This window comes from Mycetomoellerius zeteki, unplaced genomic scaffold (assembly GCF_001594055.1).
Source record: "Mycetomoellerius zeteki isolate Tzet28-1 unplaced genomic scaffold, Tzet1.0 scaffold48, whole genome shotgun sequence".
Taxonomy (NCBI): domain Eukaryota; kingdom Metazoa; phylum Arthropoda; class Insecta; order Hymenoptera; family Formicidae; genus Mycetomoellerius; species Mycetomoellerius zeteki.
Window position 1 is genome coordinate 909,858 of NW_017257479.1, and position 12,783 is coordinate 922,640.

Here is a 12,783-nt window from a genome sequence, read left to right on the forward strand (position 1 = left end):
ACAGAATATCGCAAGAACAGTGCCTGGCTGCTACAAGAGCCGTGTTTGACAGATGCAATGCTTGTATTGCTGCAAGAGGTGCACATTTCGAACAAAATCTTCATTAAAAAGTTTATAAATAAAATAATTAAAATAATAAATTAAATATATTTTTTTCTTTTTTCGTGATTTCCTGCGAAACAAAGCAAAAAGGAGCATATGTCTATAGGACTTTTTTTCTTAGTTTTTTACTCCTCTACACGCTCCCGAAGTTTTGCCATTTAATTTGGAAACACCCTGTATATATATATCTAAACATTTATATTTACAAAGTACATTTGTACAGGAAATGATATCGTTTCTTAGGATTTCTATATAGCAGTGACGCGCGAGGTTTTTCCAAACCGCGATTATCCTCCAATCAAATTTGATGACACATCGTATAATTTCGGTTATATTGTATATTCAGGAAGTCTTAGATATCTTGAGTACAGAAAGTAATACGTATATATATTACAGGTTCTTTTCTCATGGAATTTGCAATTTTAGATCTAAAATATACAAGAATGATTTTATTGAATATATAGGTATCTAAAAATTTAGATAGAGATAAACATCGCTGAACATTTTGTTGGACCATCAAAATACTTATGTAAGAAACTCAAGCAATACTGTAGGAAGTTTTGACATTCTAAAAAACCAATTTTAGTGTCCAACATAATTATTTTCAAATCTGTATCTATTTAAATTTTTAGATATTTCAGCAAAACCGTTCTTTCTGTGTATTTTTTGCGATTAACACACAATCGTAAAAAATTTGTCGAAAGCAAGTTCTAAATTAGATGCTTATATTAAATACTTGAATATAATGAATAAATTTCTGTGAATTTATTAATTCTCTGAATTTATGTTCTCAGTTCTCTGAATTTATTAATTCAATTTAGACCCGATTCCACCAATGTAAGATTTAACTTTAATGTCAGTTTAACTTAGTGTTTATTTCTAAGAATTAGAAAAAGATAGGAACAAAGTTATCTAATTCTAAAAATAGTTAAAGAATAAATTAAGATTAAAATTAATCTTACATTGGTGGAACTGATTCTTATGCCCAATTTCTTCATCTCTAAATAACTTTATCCAAGAGATATCTCCCAGAGTACAATGGAGATATCTCGTGGATAAAGTTATCCGCAACTTATTTAAAAGAACAGAAATTGGGCATTAGAGATCAAATTCAATCTATGTTTTATTCAGCTGACCATATGCTTAATTCTATCAATGCCAAGTCGCGATATACGAGCAATTAAGAAAGAAAACTTTTCAGAAGTCCTCTGTTGGTCATGCGTGCACGCGTAATCATCGCGATGTATACATACTATTTCACTTCTGTCACATCATCTTTTAATGGGTGGAGTCTTTGACTAGTTTGGAGTCGCGGGTTATCGCAAATGTCAAGGGAAATCAACGTCTACCGCAACTTCTCAGTCATGAAAATTTTGTACATTATAGGAAAATTAACATTTCGTCGAAATAAACGTCCCAGCTAGAATTAAGAAGGACACGACGTCAACCGATGACAATATCAAGCAAAATTTTTTTCTTTTCCTCTTTCTGATTCTATCTTTGACAGATAACGTCGCTGAACATCCTGTAGACTATGCGTATGTGGCTGGAGAGGGGAGAACTCCCCTCGTCTATATCATCACTTATACAGAGAAATAACTGTCACAGCAGACACTCTAATTGACATATTAATCTCTACTTCCCCTGCCCACTCCCCTTGTCGACCTCTATCGATCACACATTGGCGAGACACACAGTAACTTTTTGCTTGCATAAATACGTTACATTGTGACAAGACTAATCGAAAACGCGTTATGTCGCGATTATACGTCTTTATTTCCAAATTCCTGATTAGTTTCAGCAGACGTCGCTATTTTGCTTCTATATAAAGTGTAATTAATCTGAGCAGGTTGCCATTTTGTTATTTTATTCAAAAGTGCACAATTAATCTCTTACTGTCTAAAGGATAAATCTTTTCTTGGCGATAATTGCTTATCACGCAAAAAAATATTTTGCTGCTCCAGCTAGAATTATCAAGGTTGGCAAGAAAAGTTCAGTAGATGGAAAAAACCACGGTAAATTCCAGATTTTATCGGTCCGAAATTTATCCATCGGAATAAACTGGTGGCAAAAAGTATAAAACTGCATTGTTAAATCTATAATATCAAATTAATAAAACGATATAATTAAAATAACGATATATGTAGGAGCAGTGGCGACTTAAATTAGATTAAATTTGACACTATAGATTTAACAGTATAATTAATATATGATACTATGACATACCTATTTAGATACTTTATATACATTTTATATCATAATTGTACTTATAATATTTTATTTTTGTTTTACGTATGTGGGCATTTTTAGAAAGCCCATATTTTAGTTGCATGACATCCACAAGTAGATATAATCAGATTCAGACGCAAAAATAAACGCGAATAAGCACAAACGTCTGTGCACTATTGATTACTTCGCCAGAAAATAATAAACGTATAATAACTACATAAGTTTTTTATTTATTCTTTTACGTTGTAGATTCTTGCACATAGAGTCCTAAACTAGAACTATAATGCCTGGTTTATGCTTCGGTCTTAATCCTAAAATCTTAAAATTTAACCAATGGAATACAGATTTCAGTTAGGACCAATTAAGACTGGCAGACCTATTGGCTGAATTTTAGGATTTTAGGGTTAAGACCGAAGCATAAAAAACCAGGCATAAGGCGCTTTAGGTTGCCTGTAAATTAGAATATCGATAATTCTATTTATTTCATTGTTTTTAATAGAAAAGTCCAGTTTTTGAGCCGGCTTTTTTCAGAAAATACCGGTTTTTATCACTGGCGTGGATTTTATTCAAAAAATGTGGAATTTTGCCAACCCTGAGAATTATAGCTGTGTTTTGTATGTGATAGAAAATTATGTATTATACGCATAGAATCTATATTATTATAGCACAAATCTAAATTCTATCTTTGTCATCCATACGATTAGATGCAATACATATCCAATATCGCAGTACCCGCCAGAAATTTATCTATTCCATTTATTTTTCATACTTAGATAATTTTCGCTGTAACTGCAAGATCACTTTTTTGTGTGTACAATTATATTTCTTACAGATTTTAAATAAAATAGCTTGTATTTAATTAATTAGTATAATGATATAAGATTTAATATTGAAAGTTCGATTACTTAATTACTGGAGTTTAAATGATCGAACTTTTCTTCTCCAATATCTCATAATTCGATTTCAATGCTCGCAAAAGTAATTCAAGTTTTATGAGAAATGATATCTGCACCACTAATTCTACCCTCTGTGAAATTATTCAGATTCTCTACTACGAAAAATATTCACGAATTTTACGCGCAAAAACATGTTGAATTTTTAATCTCCACACATGAATTAAAGTTTCGTAAACAGAGAAAAAACTTGTTTATGTCACAGAAGTGTTGCGATAACGAAGAATTAGAGCTCTTGTTCGATGTAATAACTACGTGACAGACAGAAAGTCCATGTAAAAGGGATGAGTAATAATCATCGCGTTGCTATCGTTATACTTTTATATTCGATAACGATACGACTAAATAAATGAAAAATTTTTTTTGCTGCTTAGAACGCTATCGTGCCTGCGTGATACGTGCCGAATGTTGTTTTCGTCTCGTTACGGTCTACCGATGACTATCATATGACCCCACTATGACGCTAACGATTTCCTCGTAGTTTCGCAGTTTCCGAGCAGGTTATTTTAGAGCGTGTCACGCGAGAGACCCTCGCGATTCAGAAGGGGGGGAGGGAGGGGGAGGATAACTCCTAGTGACTCTCCCTATGGACCACTCTTCTCGGGAAACGTCCTCTTAAATCACGCAACGTGAACCCCTTTATTTATATTCGCCATTTGAAAAATGGAACCCCGATGGAACAATGTCTCCCCGGTCAGATATTCGAGAGAGGAACGTTATTATCTTTTATTGGCTTGAATTCAATTTGAATTAATGCGGAATGGTTGATTGAAACTCCCGAATTATAATTAACGTGGACGTACAAAGAGAGCATGAAAAATAGAAGAACACCAATTGCCACCAGTGTCAGAGTTTGAACTTTGGACGACTGATTGCAGACATAATTCAACCATACAGAATTTTCCATTCTACACTCTTATGAAATCGGAGTGCTTAGATAGAAGTATAACATTGTCTAATTTGGAATTATCATTGTTATGGACGCTCCTCATGATAAAGAATTGGCTTCTCTCTCGTGTGAGAGAGCATAAGTGAGTGGTTAAAGGTGAACTTTTAATAGCAATAATATTAATAATATCGAAACAATGTTTCGACTGCAGAATTTTGATTCTACTGATATGTATGCTTTATATAGGGTGAGTCTTAACATTCCACCGTCCAGACTTTAAGATTTTATAGGAAATTTAATTCTGAAAAAATTTCCTATAAACATGTGTCGCATTTTCATCTCATTTAAAAAATTATAATATTTAATTTTCAACTTTTGCTACTTTTTGTTAAAAAAAAAACATATTTTCCCTGATATTTGTAAAAATATGTAAAAGAATCACGTTTTCAGAGATGCTAACTTTTGGATGCGAACTTTTAAGGAATTTTCGTTTTTTAATCTATGTTTATAAGAAACTTTTTGTTCAAAATTAAATCTCCTATAAAATCTCAGTCTGACCGGAACGATCGAGCTCATCCTGTAGATTTTTATTTTTTTACTTATTATTGATGAAGATAATAATATAGTTGTTATAATTTTATGATATAAAAATGATCGACGAAATTGATCAACGAAACTGATTCATCAAGGAAATAACTAAAATTTTTTTATCTATCTATTTCAACGATTGATCGAAATCAATTACAAATATTACAATAGCGACATACTGTTCTGTTGTTTGTTCACTGATAAAGATTGAGTACGTTCGGCTGTTGGTGACGTAAAATGATGAAATTTTCGCAACTACCGCGTGCGAATGTAGGCTGAATGTGAGATATATTCCTGGATAACCAAGACTTCTATATCATTTTACGTAATAGCACCTAATAAAATACTGGAATATTAACTGCTGGGGTCGTCGACGAGTGTATAATAAACGCTTCGCGTGCACGCGACCAAGAAAAAAGAGAAATCGAACCTCGGGATCTTTCCAAAAAAGACTATCGGTGATGTCGTATTAATGATATTTGAAGTAGTAAATGTTCGAAAAACGGTAGTTCATATTGCGTGTACATTTCACGAGCTTGTTGCGCCACGACATAAAAAAGATCGTTCGCAGCGTGCCGCTAAAAAATTGAACAAAAAAGACAGAAAAAAAAAGATTCCTGTTGCGGACATTAAATAACGAAATTAAGATGTCACAAATTCTTCATCCTAAAATACTCAAACTTTTCCTTGATTTCCAGACAAAATTTCATAATTTTCTTTCAATATTTTAAAATTTTTTGACCTGATTTGGAAACCATCGAATATTTTGTTGAGAAAACTATTTAATATAGAATTAATTACTATTAATGTTGCTAATGATATTTCTTGCATTTTTAATTGTTAAGTTGGTAATATTCCAAGATTACGTAGATGTGATGTAGCCATATTAAACTTCTTTAAAGTAGTGAATTTTTATTTTCCAGAAAATTTTGCAAAATTTCCTGATATTTCCCTAATTTCCCTGATTTTCAATTTTGTGGCAATCCTGGAGATGTAGAAATATAATACATTATTTTTAAAAATTTGATTCGAATTGAAAAATTCGAATGCGGAAACAAATCCCAAACATTTTTCGAAAAAACAAATCTCGAATTGATAGACAAAGTCATAGGTGGCTACAATAGAGCAGAAATTTAGTTTAATGACGTATAAATAAGAGGATAAAGAAACTAGATCAATTCTAATAAAGTAGCAAGTCGTAAATAAGTCATAATGATGCGAAGGAAGAGCAAAACTGGAGCAACTGTGCTGTGCGGTATCGTAAATAACTTAAAGACCAATCAAAATAAGACAGATTGACTAATAAAAAAAAGAAAGACGGAGCATCTTATTGACACTTGTTTAGAATTTTTTTCGTTTGATTTAAGAGACTTAACGGCAGAGGAAGGAGAGAGAGAGAGAGAGAGAGGAGAAAAAGAAAGAGAGAGAACGAAAGCGACAAGTCCGATAAAGAATCCGCGAGAGCGACGGAGACAGACGACGGGGATCACGTGGCGTTAGACAGAGACGGAAATGAGCGCCGCTGGGAGGTGCGAGTGAGATGAAGCATTGCAATCAGAGTAAGAGACAGAGAGACGATCCCGTACATCAAAGAAGCGGAGCGATTGCGTCGAACCACACATACACGCACGTTTTTCTCGTTCATCTCTCTCTCTCTCTCTCTCTCTCTCTCTCTCTCTCTCTCTCCCCATGTTCCCCCAAATGCCATTGAGTTTACGAATTACAAGTGATATTATCACAAGTCTGTTTTTTGTGGCTGAACTAATATACACCTTTTGGAGATACTCTTAAAGTGAGATAGGTATATGTTTGATACATTTGGCGAAAACAAGAAAGACAGTTTCCAGTTACGGTCTAGAACAGATAAAAAAACAGATCTCGCGTCAACGTCTGTCGGACGTTCGAACGGATACAACCGCAAGTGAAAACACGTCATCCTGGATCCATACGGTCGCTCCGAAAATAAAGACGCGACTTTCACGCACTCTCTCTTGATCTCTATGTGTCTCTTTGTCTCTCCCTCTCCTTCTTGCGCGCGCTCGCGCGCGCGCAAGCGACTCACCTCCTTTTCTCCTTGTGTTTCTTCTCCTTCTTATGGGTGTCCATGATGAAGCGACGTTACGGTGGACCGAGGGATGATCGCGACGCGCTTCTCCACGAGCAGCACCGGCGCACGAAAACCAGGACACTCTCGGTCACTGCCAAGGAACGTATCCGGGGGCGTGCGCGCGCGCGCGCGCGTTAATGAGAGCTCCGCTCTTTTCTAACCGGCCGACTTGACGGAAACTTGGCTCGCCGCACTTTGTTCACCGTCTATAAGTCCCTCTGTCTCTGTCGCTCCGTAGATCTGTCTCGGCGTCGGTATTGGTGATCGATGTACGCACGCGACGCGTGTCACTGCTCGACGTCGCGCTACGCTGCGACCGAGAGACAACGGGCTACGACGCTTTTCAACACTAATTCCGACGGGCGCACGGGCCGCGAGAGCAACGACAAACTCATAGCGTCAACGGACGATGACGAACGAGACGTTGCCGCTACCGTAAACGGCTACTGGCGAACGGCGGGACTCTGTTATTATCGCGTTGCGCCCGATAATCCGCGATGCTGGTGTCACGACTACATAAGCGAGCGGAATGACTATCCGAGGAGGGGTGGGACGAACGCGCGCCGACGTCACGCGGCCAGACTCCGCCATCGGGCGACGTCTGCGAGAAGTAGCGAGCGACCTAGACAGCACGCGGCAGATTTGAACCGCTGAGATCTCTGTGAAAGTTTCTCAATCAAGTCATAATTAAGGCTCTTCTGTTATTAAGGTAGGAGAAGAGACCTTTGCATAACGCATGATGCATAAAGTATAAGAAAATTAACTACTCGAAATCTTTTATTGCATGGAAAAGTAGGAAATGAAGGATTTTGATTCGCTCATTTTTTTATGCGTTATGCAAGATTCCGTGCTCTTATTTTTAATAAAATTAAAAGTATTTATTATCCTACACAACACAATTCTCCAAGAGATGGCCTAAGGATGTCCAGAGGATATCCTAGAACATTCTATGGGCGTCTTCAGGATGTTACTCGAAGAACTATTGTGTAGTAGATTGGAAAGAATTGTAACAAAAAATGGTATCGTTTTCGAGTGCAGAACAGGATCAATTTTTAAAGAAGATATAGTACATCCCTTAAATAAAGTGCGCCGTGAAAAGAAGACAGATTTAAACGAGGAGAAAGTAGATACAACCGATACTTTCGTTTTGTACTTCTTTCAATTTCCTATATATAAACAATGTAATATTTTAGACCGTTTATATGAGAACATAATCAATATTAAAATACCTGTAACGGTCGAAGCTGGATCTTTAATGCTCAAATAATTTAATCTTGAATTACTAAATATACTATATATACTATATAATATACTATATATATATGTACTTGCATATATACCATATTTATAGTCTTTCGAACTGCGCGCCGAATTCTTTTCCAGACTATATTAACGCAATTAAACTACTGTAGTAAACTCGCGAATTAAATTGACAAGTAATTTTAATAATTTTGATGCTCAATCAGGCATCATATTATAAAGGTGTTAATATACTGAAAAGTTGTAATTAAATTTATTGCGAAAAATATTATTTCGGCCGGGAGTTCGAACCCGGATCTCTTGTATTCCGTACGAGCGTCCTAAGCCATTAGACTTCCGAGGCATATCCTATATTTAAATTGAAATATATGTATATGCGTATTTATGTATTGCAAAGAGGAAAAAAGTAAAAGTGAAAGTTGTAATATAAATTATAAATACAAAGAAAAATAGATTTTTTCTTTCCAGGCAGAACTGAAATTCATTCCGACTTATATTAGTTTGCAAAGAGAATGTAGAATTATAAGATTTAAATGGTCAGTTCCATATAGTGAAATTTAATTTGTTACGTTACTATTCCAGTTTCGGTTTAAACTGTTTCAAGACTGTTCTGCAACAAATAATCGATACTGGGAATTGTATAAGTTCACGAGAAATATTAATAGACACGAAGAAACGAATATAGCATTTTTCACTCATGTGTCTTCATATAACAGTAAAGTATTTCTTCGGAGGACTCCGAATTATTTCGAGATACAATTTTACCTGCTCCAAATTGTTCGCAAACTTATGATAGCGATAGATCTAACTTTAATTGCAAATGTTCTTTCAAAAAATTTATTTTGAACTATACAGGCAACAGGTAAAATTAAGTTCCTTAAAGTAATTAAAATAGTAAGATACATATAAGAAAGAGACTACTATTGCTAATCCGAGCCTTGACTAGCAACCACCACCTTTCTCTTATCCTCGCTACCCTCCGACGACTGTTTCTTCTGTTTCATCTCTTCCTCAATCTCCTCGTCTTCCAGGTCGTCTGTCGACATGCCCTTGCTTTCGTACAGAGCCGGATATTGCGACATACAGCTCTGCATCGTCTCGAACGCGGTGCGACAGTCCGAGCCCTTTGGGTCCGCGGTGGAGTAGTGGAAGCAGGAGAAGGCTTCACGGAATTCTAAACCACATGGCCCAGTCGCCATGCCTCCTAGACACGGACAGTTCCAATTGATTTCACCGTTGGGTAACAACAGTCCGGGACTGGGCTCCGGTTCAGGAAGACTGATTTTGCTGGGCACCGCATGATCCTCCTTAGATGCGAAGATAATGGTGTCCTTGCCCTCTTTACGTATCAGTGGCATGGCGAAGAATCCAGAGGGACTTCTCCGTGCTGGAACGTCCTACTGTTGGCAGTGAACGACAATAAATTCGGCGATGCTCGGTGAACCGTGTACACGCACGTCTTCCCCTCGTATTTTGTACTCAAAGTCAAGCTTGCTCGTAGTCGGACGTAACTGTTATGTGGACAGCGTAGGACAAATCTACGCTTTTCAGGAGAGAGCTTTAGAATGTCTACAGGACTCTTGGCTCCTTCCTCTCCGAACAGCGATCGAACGGCTTCCAAAATGTTCTTCTTGAGATACACAGGAGACACTGTGAGATCGGGATCGGATGGAATTTCTCTACAAATAGAAATAAGCTTTGCTGTATCCTTTATGGTAGATAGGAGTTTTCTAAATACGCAAATCTCTCGGTTCTCGGCGTCGACGGTCAGTCGCGCTCGCTCGACAATGGGATTCAAATTCGAGGGAGTCGCGCGTACAGGTTATGTCTCGCGGTGACTAGCCGCGATCACGTCTACGTATGATGAAATAGTGAATGTACTAACAGAGAAACGTCTAAGTAATACATCTTACGATGAAGCGCCGACTCGCCGCTCATGTCGACCTCGCGTACCGAGGGGTGGACATCACAGAAATCCTGGACGGTACTTACACGCGATGCACTGACTTGCACGGCGTCTGAGCGGTGCCATCACGTGTCCTCGCACTCTCGCTCGCAGTGGTGTGGATGTGAACAGCAGCGCCAGTGCACCCGGGTGCAGTACTGCCGAACGTGCGACAGACCAGCGCGTTTTCCCAAGACAAGAACGGACATCCGTCTCTTTAAATTTTCTTCTGAACTTTCTCACAAGATTTTTTTTCTTCTTCTCTCTTCCATGAACCTCGGAAATTATTTCGTTCCGAGTGCACGAAGTGTAAGCGAAGCGCATTGCGATCAAGGCGATTTAAATCCGTCTTTTAATTCACCACGTTGCGACTCCAATTAGGCGATATTCTAGCTCCGAAGATAATTACTCCGAACAATATACATGCCGCATTATGTTATATTAGAATTAATTAGAATGACAAGTGTATGTATTAGAAAAGTAGATAAAAAATATTATTGTACCGTGAGAGAAAAATTCGAGCGGTTATGTAATTTAATAAATGACAATTTAATAAGTGATGTACAATTAAAAATTTGCAAACACAAATTTGAATTTATTTCAAGTGTCTCGAAGCGTACGAATAAATGCGGATCCTGCAAACAGTAAAAATTGGACGTTTCACACCCGTCGCTTTCGGAGCGTGTAAACCCGGCATTAGCCCGCTCTCCGCGATCGACCACGCGTGAGTACCGGCGAGCGTCCGTTCGGGAGGGGAGCCCGTCGAGGGTCCCCCAGGAACTCGGCTCTCAGTCGCAGCTCGGCTGTCAGTGCGCGACGATCGAGCCGCGTTCACCTGTCTGCGTTGCGCTTCGCGCATACACACACGCACATACACACACCTACATGTACCTATATGCAAATGTATAAAAAAATACATACATAACACGTACGCACGCACGTTTCACGCGTCCGCACGCAGACCGCACGCACGCCGCGGTGTGTAGGACGTGCCCGACACGATCCATCCGAGTGAGACGAATCGTACACGCGGACGCGAGGGTGGAAAACGGTCGCCGTGGTTTTTGTACATACGGTATAAGGGTGCACGTGAGGGAGACAGAGAGAGAGAGAGAGAGAGAGACAGAGAGAAAGAGAGAGAGCGAGCGAGACGTGCAGGAAGAGGCGACACCGAGGAGGCGGAACGAATCGGGGGACCCATGCGTCGCACAATATAGACGGCGACGGCGCACACACAGACGCGACTGAGCGAACCGAACGCGCTACTACGCCCAGTCAGTCAGTCGGACGTCGGCACGGGCCCGACGACACCCCGACGATACTCCAGTACTGCTTACGCGACGGGGTTCCCACGGGTTCGCCTCGCGAGAAGCTGACACGCGGCGCGGTGTGCTGATCCGTGAGCGGGGCGGCGGGCATCGGCGACGACCGGGTTGCGCGACCCGGACCCTCGAGCGATTCGTGACAGTGAAGTGAAGCACGCGTGAGAGGTGGCCGCGAAGAAGGAGAGACGAAGAAGACACCGGTCAGTGAGGTAGACGAAGAAAGAGAGAGAGAGAGAGAGAGAGGGAGGGAGTCGGGAAGAAGGAAGAAAAGGGAGAGAGAGAGAGAGAGAGAGAGAGAGAGAGAGAGAGAGAGAGAAGGTAGGGAGAAAGGAAGAGGGCTGCAGAACGGGTGGTCCTGACAGCGAGCGGTGACGAGAGAAGACCGACCGTCCTGAACGAGCGAGCATTAAACGCCAGGGAGAGTAATAGGGGCCCCCGTACGTAATTGCCACACTAGAATGAGCTTTTTGTCCGAAATATAAAAGAAAGAAAGAAACATGCGATAGTACAATACGTTCGCCGCACGCGCTGGACCTCTTCTCGGGAGCTTTCCTCGGTGTTGGATATATCCTTTTGGTCCAACCCTTGGCTAAGGCTACCGCGGCGATGAGCTATATCCTCTTACTCCGACTCGCTCGAGAGTGCGTGAGTCTAGTCGGGGAGTACCGTCGTGGTCGTCACTGACCACCCCAGCAAGTTCGTCCTCCGTCATCGTCATCGTCATTGTTATTCAACGGCAAGGACGAATATTTGATACATCGCTCGCGTACGACTACCTCGAGGTAGCTCGCGAGCGCAATCTCAACCGGCCTCTTCCTCGCGGCGCGCTTTGACAACGGAGGGGGAGGGGGGGGAGGGCGGAAAACGTTGTTCGAGACGACGGAGAAGAGCGGATCACCGTCGTCGACGAAAATCATCGCGAGAGTTTCGCGTCATGAGGGCCTAGCGTTCGACACCGTGGGTCATCGTGGGTCGTCAGCGTCGGGCGTGCGAGAAGGGACGGCGGCGCGCCGGCGGAAGCCCGGATAGTAGGAGGAGGAGGCGCACCCGACAACATGGCCGCCGCCTGCTACGAGAAGGAAGTGGTGGTAGGTGCCGCCATTCACCACGGACATGGACACCACCATCACCACCATCACCATCACCATCATCATCACCATCATCACGGTAACGGAGTCGTCGCGTCGTCCGGCGTCGCCGTCGGCGGGGTAACCGGGCAGACAGTCCTACCGGCGACGTCTACAGGCCTCGACGATACTACCGTCGCGACCGCCGCTGCTACTTCCGCTTCGAGCAACCCGTCGTCGTCGGTGAACGCTGTTGCGAATGTTACCAATGTCAATGCCGTCAACGCCAACTCGGTGACGACGAGTGCAGCAGCTACC

General features: G+C 40.6%; 4 protein-coding genes across 5 annotated transcripts in view; 1 reads left to right on the forward strand and 3 right to left on the reverse strand.

Annotated features, from left to right (window-relative positions):
• Window positions 1–7,413, reverse strand: part of sima (HIF-1 transcription factor component sima) — a 51,281-nt gene extending 43,868 nt beyond the window's left edge. The window contains exon 1 of the mRNA XM_018455368.1: window positions 6,824–7,413. Coding sequence (XP_018310870.1) covers window positions 6,824–6,867 — 44 coding nt within the window. The 5' untranslated portion in view covers window positions 6,868–7,413. The remainder of the gene's footprint in view (window positions 1–6,823) is intronic.
• Window positions 7,414–8,982: 1,569 nt separating this feature from the next.
• On the reverse strand, window positions 8,983–9,506 carry LOC108727261 (mitochondrial intermembrane space import and assembly protein 40). The gene has a single exon (XM_018455310.1). The coding sequence runs from the start codon at window positions 9,484–9,486 to the stop codon at window positions 9,055–9,057; it is 432 nt and encodes a 143-aa protein (XP_018310812.1). The 5' UTR covers window positions 9,487–9,506; the 3' UTR covers window positions 8,983–9,054.
• Window positions 9,459–10,403, reverse strand: LOC108727262 (Ribonuclease P/MRP subunit p14 a). 2 transcript variants are annotated; one of them, XM_018455312.1, is made up of 2 exons: window positions 10,035–10,403; window positions 9,459–9,807 (listed from the first exon to the last, which is right to left on the reverse strand). In XM_018455312.1, the coding sequence occupies exons 1-2, from the start codon at window positions 10,064–10,066 to the stop codon at window positions 9,477–9,479; spliced, it is 363 nt and encodes a 120-aa protein (XP_018310814.1). In that variant the 5' UTR covers window positions 10,067–10,403; the 3' UTR covers window positions 9,459–9,476. The 2 variants fall into 2 exon arrangements, with proteins under 2 accessions (XP_018310814.1, XP_018310813.1); XM_018455311.1 differs by having other exon boundaries at window positions 10,014–10,402.
• Window positions 10,404–12,220: 1,817 nt separating this feature from the next.
• LOC108727246 (G-box-binding factor) overlaps window positions 12,221–12,783 on the forward strand; it is a 2,051-nt gene continuing 1,488 nt past the window's right edge. The window contains exon 1 of the mRNA XM_018455290.1: window positions 12,221–12,759. Coding sequence (XP_018310792.1) covers window positions 12,454–12,759 — 306 coding nt within the window. The 5' untranslated portion in view covers window positions 12,221–12,453. The remainder of the gene's footprint in view (window positions 12,760–12,783) is intronic.

Coding starts and splice junctions, on each gene's coding strand:
- LOC108727261 (XM_018455310.1), bottom strand. CDS start 9,486: ATGCCACTGATACGTAAAGAGGGCAAGGACACCATTATCTTCGCATCT.
- LOC108727262 (XM_018455311.1), bottom strand. CDS start 10,066: ATGAGCGGCGAGTCGGCGCTTCATCGTAAGATGTATTACTTAGACGTT. Junction 9,808..10,013: donor TATTACTTAGACGTTTCTCT/GTTAGTACATTC, acceptor TTCTATTTGTAG/AGAAATTCCATCCGATCCCG.